The sequence below is a fragment of the Muntiacus reevesi genome, chromosome 4 (genome assembly GCF_963930625.1).
Source record: "Muntiacus reevesi chromosome 4, mMunRee1.1, whole genome shotgun sequence".
NCBI lineage: Eukaryota > Metazoa > Chordata > Mammalia > Artiodactyla > Cervidae > Muntiacus > Muntiacus reevesi.
Genome location: NC_089252.1, coordinates 56,425,644 through 56,443,452, shown reverse-complemented (window position 1 = coordinate 56,443,452; position 17,809 = coordinate 56,425,644). Strand labels below are relative to the sequence as shown.

The window sequence follows — 17,809 nt, the reverse complement described above, 5'->3', positions numbered from 1 at the left end:
GCTGACTCATTGGAAAAGGCCCTGATGCTGGGAAAGATTGAAGGCGGGAGGAGAAAGGGATGACAGAGGATGAGATGGTTGGATGGCATCATCAACTTGATGGACATGGGTTTGGGTAAACTCTGGGAGTTGGTGATGGACAGGGAGGCCTGGCATGCTCTGGTTCATGGGGTCACAAAGAGTCAGACATGACTGAGCGACTGAAATCAACTGAACAGATTTTACTCCTACCATTTGATAGAATGCATATTAATGGTAAAACAAGCTAACATCTTATCCACCTCAGTAGAATTTTGAGCTCAGAAACCAAGCTTGTCATTTGCAGTTAGAAATAGAACAGTTTCCCTGACAGAAGTTTAACCAAATAAGAGGACCACAGGGCTTCTCTGGTGGCTCAAGGGTAAAGAACCCTCCTGCGAACGTAGGAGACAGGGATTGGATCCCTGATCTGGGAGATCCCGCACGCCACGGAGCAAGTAAGCCTGTGCGCTGCAACTACGGAGCCTGTGCTCGAGGGCCTGCAAACCGCAGCACTGGGCCCACGTGCTGCGCCTACCGAGGCCCCATGCACCCAGACCGTCCGCTCGGCAACCAGAGAAGGCACTGCAGGGAGAAGCCCCGAAACTAGAGCGCAGCCCGCCTCCGCCCAGCTAAAGAAAAGCCTGCGTAGCAGTGGAGGCCCAGCACAGCCAAAAACAAACAAATAAAATTTTAAAGCGAGAAAATCTTAAAATAATAAAAGGGCTTTAATTTGGGAAAAGACATCCAAAGTAAGCTCTAAAATATGGAACTAGTTACATCAGGTATCCAAGTACATAGGACCTAATAAAAGATGGTAAATTCCTACCTTCGCCTTCCACATTAACCAGAGCTTAAAGACATCAACGTGTCGGCCACACTGAATGGTTTTATCCCCAGTGTCAAAGTTACTATTGTAGACTTTATCAGGCTGGAAAAGGTATTCAGCCTGCATCTGGTTGCATGCTCCCAGAAGACCCTGAAAAAGGAATGATATATCTACTGTGTAAGCCATCCACTTCTCAATAAGAAGCCACAATCACTTATTTATTTCAGTTCACTTAGCATTTCTACTTTACAGGCACATTTAAATAGAATTTTTGCTTACTTTACATAAAAATATGTTACTTAGGATTTTCACGGATTCAGTTGTTCTTTGGATTTACCTGGAATGGTAGATGGTGTAATTAGATTACCAGTTGTCTATATGTCTTTAACTTTTCTTAAAAACCTTGAAGTTTCGCTGCTCTTTTGAAACTATGTGACCAGCCTGCATTGAAGTTAATTAGAATTGAGTGCCTGGTTCACTTTAACTAAGCTCCCTCATGAATCAACCGTTTAGATGCCAGTCAAGCAAACTGCTCTGATGGCCACGGGCGGTAGAGAATGAAATAGCCCATTTATTTAATTTTGCCCTTTCCTAGCCATTTCCTCCTACATAAAAGGTGTCGAAAAATTCCTCCTTGGTATTGAAGAATGGAGAAATATTCCTTTTGAATGATTAAATAATAATCACTAGAGAAAAGAAATGTTTTCCATCAAGCAGTTGAAAAGAGGCTTTTCTCAAAAGACATGCATTGCCACAGCATCACAAAGGCTAAACCTGTGAGCACTGACTGGGTAGAGTTTAAATATATACCAGCTATAACCTTTTGAATATGAAGCAAATAACGTATTTATCACGTGCTTATTATATGCTGGACACATCACAAATATACCATCTGATCCTCACGGACGACCTAGGGTGTAAGTGCTGCTAATAGATCATTTTATAGATTGGAGAAACAGAAACTTCACCACGGTAAGTAGTTTTCAAGATCATATATCTATACAGTGGTAAGTTTGAGAGCTAACAAGAGGGTAGTTTGTCTGGGAGTCTGTGGCAATCCAATTTCCGAGGGAAGAAAGCTCACACTCTCATTTAGGAGCAGCTTATGGATCTAAGGAAAGGATCACAACTGGTGATAAGATCTGAAGTACTGGGGTGAAACAGAGAAGAAATGATGCCTCGCAAAGTGAGTGCTTTGTGTGTGTGTACAGTGTGTGTGCATATACATTATATACTATATACATATGCACTACATACACTGTTGTAAAATATTTTAGCTTCCAGTTCCTATCTAACAAAATATTAAAGTAGAAGAATACCAGAGTGCGTAGCCATTCCCTTCTCCAGGGGATCTTCCCAACCCAGGGACTGACCCATGTCTCCTGCGTCTCCTGCATTTCAGGCAGATTCCTAAATTCTTTACTGTCTGGCTCAGGAGAATTCCATGGACAGAGAAGCCTGGTGGGCTAAGTCCATGGGGTCACAGAGAATCGGACACCGCTGAATGACTAATACACTACACACTATAGGGTCCAATTTACACATGAAAAATATTTTCCATTAGTTTACTTCAAACTTCTACTTTAATATTTTGTTAGATAGGAACTAGAAACTAAAACATTTTAAAATAGTGTAAACAATGTGACTTTTAACTATAGTTCTTAGGTAAAGATTGTGAGCATGCTCAGCTAGGTCTGATTCTTTGCGACGCCAGGGACTATAGCCCACCAGGCTCCAATGTCGATGGGATTTCCCAGGCAAGAATACTGCAGTGGGTTGTCATTTCCTTTTCCAGGGATCCTCCCAAGCCAGGGGCTGGACCCACATCTCTGGCATCTCCTGCAATGGCAGGTGGATTCTTTAGACCGTTGTGTCACCCGGGAAGCAGCTGAGATAAAAATTAGGCACCTAAAATCTGACATACTCTGTGCTGGGACTGTGGATTTGTGAGAAGGAAAAACTCTAGCCTTGTTGAGTTTACAGTCTGGGTTGTAAGAGGCTGAGCAGAGAACGGCAGGGCTACTTCAACATACTCATTATGCATGAAGAAATGAAAAATTGCAGAAAATTTGTTTTCAAGCCCTAAACATAAAAGTACCAGAAATCTGAAAGTGGAATACAGATCTGTTAGCAAAGGGGAGAGGTTGCTGCCATGCAGCCAACTGAGCAGAATCTAAAGTAGAACTAATGGTTCCAGCCTGAATTGCTGAGAATGCCTAGGGTTAAGAGAGAACAAAGACTGTCTTAGAGCTAGAGAAGAGGTGTGTATTTAACACTCAACAGAAAGTGGGGAGTGCCAGCTCGGGCAGTTTATAATGGGAAGACAAGCACTTTATTTTTAAATTCAAACCACTGAATTGCTTGTGAACAAGAGAGAAAGAAAACAAGGCTATAAATGATAGCTACGTCAAGTGTGTCTGCACCTCTGACAACTAAGTGGAGATAGGCAATATTCAAATTGAACTTTGTAATTGTATCTCTTCTTGCTCCTGCAAGAAGATCACAGACTTATCTCCTTGTGTAGCATTACATTTACTATTGGCAGAGATAAAATACACAAACTTATAGGCAAAAATTAACTTCATACAACCCATGATTTTTTGTCTTTTATGCTAAATGTATATCACCGTTACTGATAGTCATCCCTACTTAAAATGAGTCTTATTTTGGTCTTATTCTCTGAGGTAAGAAATTGGTCAGCAGGCCAAATCTGACTTCAAAGAGACCTTCCATTTGTTCATGGTGTGTTAGAAGGTAGGTCACAAATGACCACATTTTCTATCATCTATTCTATTTCTCATCACTGTCTACTGTCTTATCCCAGGTCTCAGTCACACATTAACTTACGACCTGTTGCCCTACAGTCACTGGATTCTGTGGCACTTTAGTTGCCCACCGCCAGTGTTACTCGCTCAGTCGTGTCTGACCCTTTGCGACTCCATGGACTCTGTCCATGGGATTCTCCAGGCAAGAATACTGGAGAGGGTTGCCATTTCCTTCTCCAGGGGATCTTCCCGACCCAGGGATGGAACCCGGGTCTCCCACATTGCAGGCAGATTCCTCACCATTTGAGCCACTAGGAAAGCCAGTGGTTGCTCAGTAAGGATCAGCTTTCCTGTGTAGGGCAAACGGTCCTGCAGGACATTAATTCAGTGAGGTCAGAATGATCTTGGCTCTGAACATACACAGTGAACCAGTCATGACCAAGACACCCACTACATCACCACTTGAAAACAGAAATCATTTACTTTTTCCCGGGTCAGGATAGCAGAGCACTGAAGGGGAACACCCATGAGTTTGTGGGGATTCCAGGTCACGGAGTCGGCCCTAGGTGATAAAACAGTTCCCGTTAGTGCCACAGTCTAAGGAGACAAGACAGAAGCCTGAAGAGGTTCTTTCACTTGCACGAGCAACGGCCCAGTTCTCACCTTTCAATGCCACTGAGTTTATAGGAATGGTTTCTGGACAACAGCAATCCACCTCCCCAAGCTGCCTACAATGGACACAGAGGATTTGTGTTTTTACATTATTTCTTTTTACATAGCACTGACTGCTCTTTCCTATGTTATATTTATTTCAAAAGTTGATGAAGATTTAATTGCTATGCTAGATAATTATAAACTTGGCTATAATTATCTCACTTAAAAGAACAATGCAAAAAAAAAAAGAACAATGCATTTAAAATTTTCCTCCTATGAATTCTCATTGTCTATTCATGACATAGTAAAGCTTTAGGTTTCTATTGATAATTAATTCAAAGAGACACCTTCTGTATAATTTCCAGAGACAGAATTTTTTTAAAGTTGTCATCAGATTTGGCAATACTACAGAAAAATTAAAATATCTACCATATTATATAACTTTACATTTCTCCAACTCTAATCAAAGCCAAAGACATTTTTGCACAAAGTCATTGTACTAATAGCATCAAAAGTTTTTATTTCCATAACAGCTATTAATTAAGAAATATATATTAGAGTAAGGGGCTAAGTCTCTTTGATTTAAAATCAGGTTTAACTATTTCTCCATATTGATCTTCTAAATTGTTGGTTGAATATTGATAGGCATTTAGACTTTTTAAAAAGTATTTGATATATATGTAGCTCTTTCTATGGCAACGTATTGTATATTTGAAGGTAATTTATGCAAATGAGACTTTTCTCTTGATTGAATAGTATAGAATTAGTATAGAATATAGTATATAGAAATAGTATAGAATTCATTATAAAAATTAGAGTTACAGAGAAATTTTAGTCTTGCTTGTAATGTCAATTAAGAAATTATGAGGGCTGCTCACAGGTTACATTTTTTTTAAAGGGGAAATTATGAGCCAGACTCTAGGACATGACTTACATCCACATGCATCCAGAGTTTGTGTATCTCACAAATATCTGCGATGTCATGGAGCGGGTCGAAGGCCCCGAACACGGTGCTGCCAGCAGTGGCCACAACACAGAAAGGAGTCTGGCCCTGGGGACGACAAAGCTGCGTCATTCTTACAATCTCGTGAAACCCATTGTTGTTTAGCCGCTAAGTCATATTCGAATCCTGTGCAACCCCACGGACAACAGCTCACCAGATTCCTCTTTCCATGGGATTTCCCAGACAAGAACACTGGAGTGGGTTGCCATTTCCTCCTCCAGGGGGTCGTTTCAACTTGGGGATTGAACACACGTCTCCTGCATTGACAGGTGGACTCTGCTGCTGAGCGACCAGGGAAGTCCTTGACTAAGGACATTAGGTACCTAATAACTTCAAATATTTGGAGGCACCTACAAAATGGAAGGACTGATGCTGAAGCTGAAACTCCAGTACTTTGGCCACCTCATGCGAAGAGTTGATTCATTGGAAAAGACCCTGATGCTGGGAGGGATTGGGGGCAGGAGGAGAAGGGGACGACAGAGGATGAGATGGCTGGATGGCATCACCAACTCGATGGACATGAGTTTGAGTAGACTTCGGGAGCTGGTGATGGACAGGGAGGCCTGGCGTGCTGCGATTCATGGGGTCGCAAAGAGTCGGACACAACTGAGCAACTGAACTGAACTGAACTGAACAGTAATGGAAAAAGTAGCTTAAGCATAAGATGAACAAATATCACTGCCTCTGAGTCCCATTTATTGTTATTTCTCTCTGAATTTATTTTCAGAAAATCATACCACAACAATAAAGATGATCAAACTCCTTTAGTAGTAAATATACTGAAGCAAGATAATTAAACGACATTGCGATATTTCGCTGATCATTTTGTTTCTTTTGATATTTAACAGAAACAAAATGATCAGGGAAGCATTGCAATGCCACTTAATTCCCTTACTTCAGCTTTAGAAGAAATTTCCTGCATTTTGAGATTATTTCCTGTAGCAATTCTCTTCAGTTTCTTGCCACTAATGAAAGTCAGTAAAGGAAATCAAGATGCATTTGCAAGTTAAATGTGGAACTTCAGAACTTACCTTTCTTTTAGCTTGTAATATATTTTTCTCTAACTCAGCTGGAATCATCTTTCCCCTTAAAAATCAAATACACGTTGTTTTCTTATGAGTGAATAAACATATCGATTCTACCAATTAGAAGAATTAGTAATATTCAAGATTAAAAAATTAGTTCTTAATGTCTCCCAAAGGCATTTATAGGTGTAAAAGAAAGTGTTAAGCAGTTCCCTAAAACCAAGGTAAAATATCATGTTATTTGAGTTAAAGGAAGTTGAGTTTACTATTCAATCATCTTAAAAACTACATTATTTACATATCAGAAGATTCTGATTTTTCTAAGATACACAATGGTTTTCTTCCTTCCTTCTTTTCTTTTTTCCTTTCTTTCTCTGATGATTAACCTTTAATTATAAAGACTTCTTAGGGCTTTCCTGATAGCTCAGTTGGTAAAGAATCCACCTGCAATGTGGGAGGCCCCAGTGGTTTGACTCCTGGGTCAGGAAGATCCCCTGGAGAAGGGAAAGGTTATCCACTCCAGTATTCTTGGGTTTCCCTGGTGGCTCAGCTGGTAAAGAATCCACCTGCAATGTGGGAGACCTGGGTTCGACCCCTGGATTGGGAAGATTCCCTGGAGAAGGGAACAGCTACACACTCCAGTATTCTGGCCTGGAGAATTCCGTGGACTGTATGGTCCATGGGGTCGCAAAGAGTCGGAAACGACTGAGCGACTTTCACTTTCACTTTCATAAAGATTTCTTGGCACTAAGGTAGAAAAATCAAAGATACAAATTGGTGAGGGGAATGTGGCAAAAATTCAGGTAGGCTCACATTTTTCTTCACAGCAAATTTCTGGGACAAAAAACCAAAAGACAGTATTTTTCTGCTCCATCCAGTTATCAGACTAAAACACAGTCTACTATTGATTCACTAGAAACATTCCTCTTAAAGTCCAGAATCAAATAACAATGCCTACTACCATCAATAATATACCATTTTTTCTGAAGAAATACCTGTTATCTAGGGAAGTAATTATGATGATAATAGATGATAGATAGATAGAAATGAAAATAAATGAAATGAAAAGAAAATAAAAGAAATGAAAAATTCCTCATTTAAGTACATATGGTTGTATACCTGGAGTACCTAGCATTGTTTATTGAAAAACTTTTGAAAACTATAAAAATGTTGAGCAATGGGAGGTTACAACAGTAAATTAGGTTCCTAATTTTTTAAAACTAATTTTTCTGAATAAAGGCAGAATATATCCTATTCCTAGTAGTAAAAACAAATATAAAATATCTGGGAAAGAGATTCTCAGCAAATGTACACAGTTTATATAAAGAAAACCAAACAACTTGAAATAAGTATAGAATGACAAATTTATGAAGCATATTTGCAAAATATTTTATATTCATATATTTTGCATTTCAAAACATCTCAATATATAAATATTTTTACAAGCCAATAAATAATAGACTACCAATAAACGATTGGCAAATGAAAATGAACAGACATATTATGGTAACACTCAGCTGGTTGGTCAGTATACTAGACATATATAGTTCTAAACAACTAAATGTCATCTTCATCTATCAGAATTTTCAAGTTCAGTAGCATTGATAATATTCAAGTTTCTCGCATATTTAACTCAAAAATATTTGAAGAGCAAATGAAAATATATATGACATTTAAGCGCAGACAATCTTTGAACCTGTAATTTAACTTCTAGGGATTCATGTGAGAAATATTCAAACACAGACATTCAAGTATACTTGTATAATTATATTCATTAAATCAGGGCTTCCCACGTGCTGTGAGCGGTAAAGAATCCACCTGCCAATGCAGGAGACCCAAAAGACTCAGGTTCGATCCCTGGGTCAGGAAGATCTCCTCGAGAGGAAATGGCAACCCACTCCAGTATTCTTGCCTGGAAAATTCCACGGACAGAGGAACCTGGAAGGCTATAGTCCATGGGGTCACAAAGAGTCAGACACGACTGAGTGCGCACACATACACATACACACATTCATTTAATCATTGCCTTTATAAACTAAAATCTAGGTGAAAATCTTTTAAATAAGATGTGTGAAATTAAATTTACAAAATGGGAAACTCCAAAGTAATTAAAAAAGAATAAGGAAAGTCTGTATAAATTCACAGGTTAAGATTTCTAAGATATATTCTAAAGCCAAAAATGTTGAAAAGATAAGTTGCAGATTGCAACACAGAATTTGATATGTATAAATATATTTAATATGCATCAAAATGATCTTCCAGAACATATGTGTAATATAGTTTATTCATGAAAAGTAAGATTCAAGAGAAGTGGAAATATATTTTCACTCTGTAGATTTGTGATGCAACTGAAATTTTCACCTCCAAACATCATTATATTGCTACTTCAATATACTTAAAACAAAGAAGGTATGTGACACTCTCACTTGTATAGGGCTACATTCAGTAAGGAAATCTTAACAATAGGATAGGATAACTTTGGTGCTTCTTACATAATTACTTCTAGTTAAAATTATTGAAACTAATCTGGGAAGGTATTCTTGCTAAAAATTGGGATAATAGAAAAATGGGATTTTAATCTTTATATGAAGCATAATGATGATACAAATCTTGAGAATGTGTTGAGAAACATACCTTTCATCACATTTTACTTCAATTACATTATCCGTTCCAATACCAAGGGTTGCTGCAGCTTTTTTTATGGAATAATGACCCTTGGACAAAAATGAAAACATGAAAGGCATTAATTTTTCTGCCTAAAATCATCACTTACACTAGTGCATCACTCAAATTAGGGCATATATGCATACCTCTGAATGGATCTGTGTATATATTTATACACACACACACACACACACACACACACACCCCTAGAAATGTAGTTCTCAAGGCATACTTCCAGACCCTTATCATGACATTAGCTGAGAGGAAGAAGGAAGCATCTCTTTCTAGGAGGCACTGTCACTCAGCAAAATAATTTAAATGCAAGTTTGAATATTCTTATTCTAGTTTTCAGTATCCACATGAATCATGTCACTTATAAATTTAGTGACAATATCCTCCAGCTAAGTCCTTACATGCTATGGACAGCTTTAAGTCTTGAATTTCCAATCTTTTTTTTTTTAAAGAGAGGCCTGAAGAAGTGAATCAATTTTTCCTCTGCTTGTAGTTTTTAATTTTGATTAATAGAATAGACAGCTCAAAGAGAAACTTCCTGGGTTATTTTTAGTTGCCTGGAAAAGACCACATATATGAGAGAGAAGAGAAATTTAAAACCCTTACCATGTTTTTATTTCAATGGAGAATATCAATACATACATTAAATAGGAAATGATTTTTTTTTAAGAAAATCTACATTATGGGAGTTCAGTTTATTTGCTCATAATATTGAAAAAGTACATGTCAAATGATGAAAATGACATTTGTAAACAAGTATCTTTGATTGCATTGTTTTATAGTAAAATACATTAAGTATGCAGCAGTGGGACTCAGTGGTAAAGAATCTGCCTGCCAATGCAGGAGACTCTGGTTCAATCCCTGGATCAGGAAATAGCAACCCACTCCAGTGTTCTTGCCTGGGAAATGCCATGGACAGAGGAGCCTGGCGGGCTAGTCTGTGGGGTCACAAAAGAGTCAGACAAGACTTAGCCACTAAACAAAAATAACAATGCAGCAATGGTCCCAGTTTGATAATATGCATTTATATAATGCTAATTTGAGTTTAGTAAAGGGAGGACATCGCAGACATAGGGACTTCTTTAGAAAATCCAGTGTTTCCAAGTACTTTTAGGTACAATTCTCAAGCTGGGACTTCAATTACACTTAAAGATTATAAATGTTACCATGGTGGAAAAGAAAAAGTGATCAGATTTATCAGAAGGATTAACTGATTTTTTTAAATGAAGTTTTGATACTATATAGAGTCGGAACATGAAAGCTAAAGGAGACCTCAGTGGATCTATTGTCAATTTCATAAACATTTAGCTGAGGGCATATAAAACAAAGCTTTCTCTTCAACCAAATTCTTCAGGCCTAACTGGAAAAACAGAATATTAATCACTTTCTTGTTCTCTTCATGAAATGTTAAAAAGAAGCATTAAATATTTGAAATTTTTATGCCTTGATTTTTTTTTTTTTTGGTAAAGGTAGCAGAATGTTTTATATTTACAATCATATCATTTTTTCTGTTAGTTTCTCCTATGTTTAAATAAAATTTTTCCTGAATTATTTGTATTGCTAATCTATATAGTCTGTATAGACTAGAAAGCTGTTTTTCTCCTTTCCAATATTAATATATAGATCCAAACAGAGATTACAGAGTATTTTTAACATAAAAATGAAGCTAATATTCTCAATGCTTAAATTACTTTATCAGTATATCTTAGAAGATTCTTAAATCTTAGAAAAACCTAAACTTGATACTTACTTGTTCAGAAACAAACAATACAATGTGTGGAAGGACTGTCATGCCTTTTGTTTTTATCTCTGGATATTGCTTATAACGAGCTACTAATATACCATAGAGGTTTGATATACTCCCACCTATGGAAGAAAAATTGTGACTGTTAATCCAATTTCAAAAATCAGAAATGTTGATTGAGACGATTTGAGTTATCGGAAACTAAAATGGTGCCAAATTACTGATGTCATTTTTAAAATAGTCTTCCTTGAAAGTATTAAGAGAAATCATGAACAACAGAATCTACAACTTCTAGATTTCAAAAAAGTTTGTTCATGATTCTAACCAACAATATGGTTTATGAACATGCAAATTAATTGAATGGCTCAAAAACAACCATATTAATTGAAATACATTTTGACTGTCTCCTATTATTTCTTTTCACTTATAAACCTTTTTCTTACCAGGTGAAAATATTCCCTCTGCTTCTGCTTCTCTCCAGCCAATAATTTCACACATTTTCTTAAGAAGAACTGCTTCCATGACAGTAAATACTGGAGCTACTTCATAGGTAAACCTGTGATGCATGCATAGAAATCCCACTGTGAGTCATGTTACAGGAAAGAGGGTAAATAGAATCATGTGCTAGGTAAGATTATACACACTTTTGTATTCTACAACAGACTGTGCAAGAAATGGTTAAATGTTATATGTTCTTGTCCCTCATCAAGAGTATGTAAGTTCTACAAAGTGTCAAGGCTTCCATTGTTTTGTGCAGTACCTGAGAATTTCATTTGCCACCAAAAGGAAATTGAAAGTGGCCCCATCCCCTCAGCACACACACAACACTGTTAGGGACAGGAAATGCCCAGTTATCAATATAGTATATACACATTTCCTGAGGGTCAACATATTTACAGCTACAGATAATGATTTGCAGAATAAGAAAGCGCATCTTCTAAACACTGATGGATAAATGTTTTCTAGCTAAAGATTGTATTATGAGCAAACACATCAAAAAAAAAAAAAAAAAGGCTAAAAACTGTTGTTTCCAATAACAGCAAGTAGATGGCACAGGCAAGAACACCTCATCAAGAAGAATTCAAAGACGACTGTTGTGGGGGACTCTCCTCTGAGTCACCCTGTGAAATCAGCTCTACAGAAAGGAGTTGAGATTAAAACAGAAGACTCAACACTTTTCTCTATAAACACCAAAATGCTATAAATAATAATGGATGTACTAAGGACTCCCAAATCAAACAGTGGGTCCAGTTATTCTCAAGAAATCCTTGTTGTTTGTCTTCAAAACAATCTTAAAGACCCTTTTAGGTGGAGTTCCACGTGGGTCCCTGAACCAGGCACCAGCTGTGTGCCGTTTCAGAGGCGCTCAGCTTTCGCTCGCTCAGGCCTTGGGACATGACTCAGGCCCAGCCGCCACGACCACTTTCACCCATAAGACGATAGAGAATCACACACCTGCGGTCCCTCACCTTCAGCCCTGGGACTTCCTTTTGCCCTTAGTGTGACAAGTCATGGAATCAGCTGGGAGTCCCAAGAATGCCCAGTGATGATGTGTGGGGAACGTAACATCCCATTGTTTGGTCCTTTGGTCATAAGAGACGTGGTGGAGAATAACTTTGTTCCCTTGCTCCCGACAGAGGCCTGATGGTAGAAGCAGATCTCTACAGGGGGTATACATCCCCAGAGACCATGCACTCGCTTCTGCTTATTCTAAGGGGTAGCCAGGTCTAAAAGACCCCTCAAGCTACCCTCTGCCTTGTCCTGACTCCCTTCATTCCCCCTCATTCCTGCTACCCTGGATCGCATGCCCTCATAAAGTGATAATACATAAGCTCTGGCCCAGGGCTCTGTACAAAAATCCAGACTGAGAAAACCCACTGCCTATTAGAATTAAGCTTCTGGTTCTAAGAGGAACAAGTTTACAAAGTGAGCCTTACAGACTTCTCTTTCAATGAGGCTCGTTTCTGCCAGTGCTGTGGCAATTTCAGCTTCTCACACACACTATTTTTTGATCCTATTTCAATTCCATGGAGTAGACATTATTATTTTCAGACAACAGTCAGTCAGTCAGTTCAGTCGCTCAGTCGTGTCCAAATCTTTGCAACCTCATGGACCACAATACACCAGGCCTCCCCGTCCATCACCAACTCCTAGAGTTAACCCAAATTCATGTCCTTTGAGTCAGTGATGCCATCCAACCATCTTATCCTCTGTCATCCCCTTTTCCTCCTGCCTTTAATCTTTCCCAGCATCAAGGTTTTTTCCAATGAGTCAGTTCTTTGCATCAGGTGGCCAAAGTTTTGGAGTTTCAGCTTCAACATCAGTCCTTCCAATGAATATTCAAGATTGATTTGCTTTAGGATTGACAGATTGGATCTCCTTGCAGTCTAAGGGATTCCCAAGAGTCTTCTCCAACACCACAGTTCAAAAGCATCATTTCTTCAGTGCTCAGCTTTCTTTATAGTCCAACTCTCACATCCATACATGACTACTGGAAAAACCATAGCTTTGACTAGACAGAGCTTTGTGAGCAAAACAACTTTTCTTCCAAGAAGTAAGCATCTTTTAATTTCATGGCTGCAGTCACCATCTACAGTGATTTTGGAAAAAATCAAAGTCTACCACTGTTTCCCCATCTATTTGCCACGAAGTGATGGGACCAGAGGCCATGATCTTCATTTTCTGAATGCTGAGTTTTAAGCCAACTTTTTCACTCTCCTCTTTCACTTTCATCAAGAGGTTCTTTAGTTCTTCTTCACTTTCTGTCATAAGGGTGGTGTCATCTGCATATCTGAGGTTATCGACATTTCTCCTGGCATCTTGATTCCAGCTCATGCTTCCTCCAGCCCAGCGTTTCTCATGATATACTCTACATACAAGTTAAATAAGCAGGGTGACAATATACAGCCTTGACATACTCCTTTCCCTATTTGGAACCACTCTGTTGTTCCATGTCCAGTTTTGACTGGTGCTTCCTGACCTACATACAGGTTTCTCAAGAGGCAGGTCAGATGGTCTTGTATTCCCATCTCTTGAAGAATTTTCCATGGTTTGTTGTGGTCCACATAGTAAAAGGCTTTGGCATAGTCAACAAAGCAGAAGTAGATATTTTTCTGGAACTCTTGCTTTTTCGATGATCCATTGGATGTTGGCAATTTGATCTCTGGTTCCTCTGCCTTTTCTAAATCCAGCTTGAACATTTGGAAGTTCACGGTTTATGTACTATTGAAGCCTGGCTTGAAGAATTTTGAGCATTACTTTACTAACGTGTGAGACGAGTGCAATTGTGTGGTAGTTTGAACATTCTTTGGCATTTCCTTTTTTGGGATTAGAATGAATACTGACCTTTTCCAGTCCTATGGCCACTGCTGAGTTTTCCACATTTGCTGGCATATTGAGTGCAGCACTTTCACAGCATCAGCTTTTAGGATTTGAAATAGCTCAACTGGAATTCCATCACCTCTACTAGCTTTGTTTGTAGTGATGCTTCCTAAGGCCCACTTGACTTCACATTCCAGGATGTCTGGCTCTTGGCTGGTGATCACACCATCGTGCTTATCTGGGTCATGAAGATCTTTTGTGTATAGTTCTTCTGTGTATTCTTGCCACCTCTTCTTAATATCTTCTGCTTCTGTTAGGTCCATACCATTTCTGTCCTTTATTGTGCCCATCTTTGCAAGAAATGTTCCCTTGGTATCTCTAATTTTCTTGAAGAGATCTCTAGGCTTTCCCATTCTATTGTTTTCCTCTGTTTCTTTACATTGATCACTGAGGAAAGACTTTCTTATCTCTCCTTGCTGTTCTTAGGAACTCTGCATTCAAATGTGTATATCTTTCCTTTTCTCTTTTGCCTTTCACTTCTCTTCTTTTCTCCACTATTTGTAAGACCTCCTCAGACAACCATTTTTCCTTTTTACATTTCTTTTCCTTGGAGATAGTCTTGATCCCTGCCTCCTGTCACAAACCTCCATCCATAGTTCTTCAGGCACTGTCTATCAGATCTAATTGCTTGAATCTATTTCTCACTTCCACTGTATAATCGGAAGGGATTTGATTTAGGTAATACCTGAATGGTCTAGTGGTTTTCCCTACTTTCTTCAATCTAAGTCTGAATTTGGCAATAATGAGTTCATGATCTGAGCCAGTCAGCTCTCGGTCTTGTTTTTGCTGATCAGAGACCCATTAAAGGGTAGAGTTAGGACTTAAATTTGGTTCTTCCTTTAATTCCATCTCACATGCTTTTCTATTATCTCACTTTATGGTTGGGATTTCCACATGGCTCCAGGGGCAAAGCATCCACCTGCTAATGCAGGGCATGCAAAAGACAAAGGTTTGATCCCTGTGCCAGGAAGATCCCCTGAAGGAGGAAATGGCAACCCATGCCAGTATTCTTGCCTGGACAATCCCATGGACTAAGGAGCCTGGAGAACTGTAGTCCAAAGAGTTGGATACAACTGTAGTGACTTGGCAGGCATGCACACATCTGTTGACTGAAGTAAGAAAAATTCAAAGGTACAGAACCCTCTCTTAAATCCTTTCTCTTTGCATTTCTCCTAGTATTTCTCTATTTAAACCAAAAATCTATATTTTCTTCATACAGAGAATGATTGTTTCATAGCAATAGGATTCCAACTAATGGAGTAAGATTTGTAAAATGATTTTTATGTAATAATTTATATAAAATGCATCACATTTTATATATCACAATTGATATAGGTTCTTTAAGGGTCTCTTGCATTGCAGGTGGATTCTTTACCAACTGAGCTATCAGAGAAGCTCCCAAAAGTGTTACTCTATGTGTGTTCAAATAAAGGGCTACAATCAAGCAATGAAAATTAAAACTAGCAATAAACTATGTAGCTTATTTTTCTATGCATTTCACATTTATAAAACCCTGTGCACCATTAAGATCCCAACACAACTAAACAGTTAAAATAAACCACAGCTTTCCTACACAGTAAAGCAGTCACTTCTCATAACTGTTTAGTTCCTGGTTTTAAAGTTTAAATTTCTACCAGCTATCTCTTTTGATTGTAGTTAAATTATATTAACATCTGAGACAGACTGTCTCTTCCAATTTCATATCCAATCATTTCCCTATCCCTTTAAATTTGAAATAGATTGCCCTAAAATTAATTTTACTTCAAAACATTACAGTGGTGTATCTCATTTTCACAAAACTGAAAGTTCTGCTATGGCAAAGGTCAAAACTTTTAAGGAATCACGTTGGAGTTAGATTTAACTTTAATAGTTTACTTTCTTCACCTTTGAGCAGATTGAAGTTCTAATTAATATGCAGGCAACTTTTCATACACTGGCGTGTGTCATTTTTGGACTCTGTGCTCTGGGCTGTTTTGCGTAGTATTGCAGTGACTTCAGTCCTGGAGCTGGACTCCCAGTCTGCACACTAATAACTCAGACTAGTCAACTGAACTTTACTATTTACCAGGAAATTCAGATCCTAAGAGTTTCTAGAGAGGAGAGATGGTCCAGAAGACCAGTTAAAATGTCCCCCAGGGAACAGGAACCATCTTCTTTGCATTTCTCTCTGGTATCGCCTACTTGTTTCTGATAGAGCAAACATCCTGTCCAGCAAAAGGGAACTTCAACCACGGACACCTTCACTCTTGCTCACATGCCTCACAGTCTCACGTTCCTTAGATCCAGAAGGATACTCACATGTTGGTATTTGCAGTGGCTGTCAACCATTCCCCTGCAAGTCCAATCACATCTAGCCCACTGGAGAGCTGGTTAAAATAGCGAGGATGTCCTGGGAAAAAAAGACAAAATTGCACATGGGTCAAAGTTTAAACATAGGGCTGAAATGTGGTTAAATGTTATAGAAGTTTCTCAGTGAACAGGTATTATGGATCAAGTACACCATTTCATTCAGTGAACACTCCTGAGTGATTATCATATGCTAGGAGCGTTCTGGGTGTTAGGGCCCAGTGGTCATACAGGGTGGACATAGCCGCTACCATGGGGATCTCACTTACTATTGAAAGAAGGAGATGATAATCAAGCAATGACACAAATGTATTTAAGTACAGTCAAAAGCAAAAATTATGAAGCAAAGGATCAGGATGTTATAAGACCATTTCTAAGGGGTCAGGAGTAGGAGAGGCAGTCTCCAGAGAAGGCTTTTGGAGGAAGTGATCTTTCAGGGAAGATCTTAAGTCTATCCCCAAACAGTGGAGGAGGAAGAGCAGCTGTAAGAAGGCACCAAAATGAGAAAGGGCTCAGATACCAGAGTGAGGAACCCAGCTGAAGCAGAAAGACCGAGGGTGGGTGTGGGGAGCTACCTCAGTGAATGGGGAAAGATCACCTAGAAGATGAAATAATTTTCCCTCCAAAGCTGCATATACATTTTTTGGATGAAATATCAGGTCCCTAGAGATTATCATACTAAGCAAAGTAAGTCAGAGAAAAGCAAACACCATGTGAGAGTTGGACCACAAAGAAGACTGAGCGCCAAAGAATTGATGCTTTTGAACTGTGGTGTTGGAGAAGACTCTTGAGAGTCCCTTAGACTGCAAGGAGATCCAACCAGTCCATCCTAAAGGAGATCAGTCCTGGGTGTTCACTGGAAGGACTGATGCTGAAGCTGAAGCCCCATTATTTTGGCCACCTGATGCAAAGAGCCAACACATTGGAAAAGGCTCTGATGCTGGCAAAGATTAAGAGCAGGAGGAGAAGGGGGCGACAGAGGATAAGATAGTTAGACAGCATCAGCGACTCAATGAACATGTATTTGAGCAAACTCCAGAAGACAATAGAGGACAGGAGAGCCTGGCTGCAGCCCATGGGATCACAGAGTCAGATGCAACTTAGCGGCTGAACAACAAATACATGGAATCCAAAATACTACACAAATAAACTTATCTACAAAACAGAAACAGAATCACAAACATAGATAACAGACTTGTGATTGCCAAGGAGGAGAGGGGTGGAGGATGAACTGGTTTGGGAGTTTGGGGTTGGCAGATGGAAACTGTTACATGTAGGATGGATAAACAGCAAGGTCCTAGTGTAAGCACAGGATATTCAATATCCTGTAAGAAACCATAATGGAAAAGAATTTTTTTTTAAATACAA

General features: G+C 38.8%; 1 protein-coding gene across 1 annotated transcript in view; it reads right to left on the bottom strand.

The window, feature by feature from the left end:
* The window catches only part of LOC136167407 (glutamate decarboxylase 1-like), a 32,562-nt gene that overhangs the window by 9,391 nt on the left and 5,362 nt on the right, over positions 1-17,809 (bottom strand). Inside the window, exons 4-12 of the mRNA XM_065934997.1 lie at positions 16,394-16,484; positions 11,158-11,270; positions 10,721-10,836; positions 8,929-9,008; positions 6,301-6,355; positions 5,201-5,317; positions 4,276-4,340; positions 4,096-4,174; positions 848-997 (exon numbers count right to left, since the gene is read on the bottom strand). Of these exons, the coding sequence (XP_065791069.1) occupies positions 848-997; positions 4,096-4,174; positions 4,276-4,340; positions 5,201-5,317; positions 6,301-6,355; positions 8,929-9,008; positions 10,721-10,836; positions 11,158-11,270; positions 16,394-16,484 (866 nt within the window). The remainder of the gene's footprint in view (positions 1-847; positions 998-4,095; positions 4,175-4,275; positions 4,341-5,200; positions 5,318-6,300; positions 6,356-8,928; positions 9,009-10,720; positions 10,837-11,157; positions 11,271-16,393; positions 16,485-17,809) is intronic.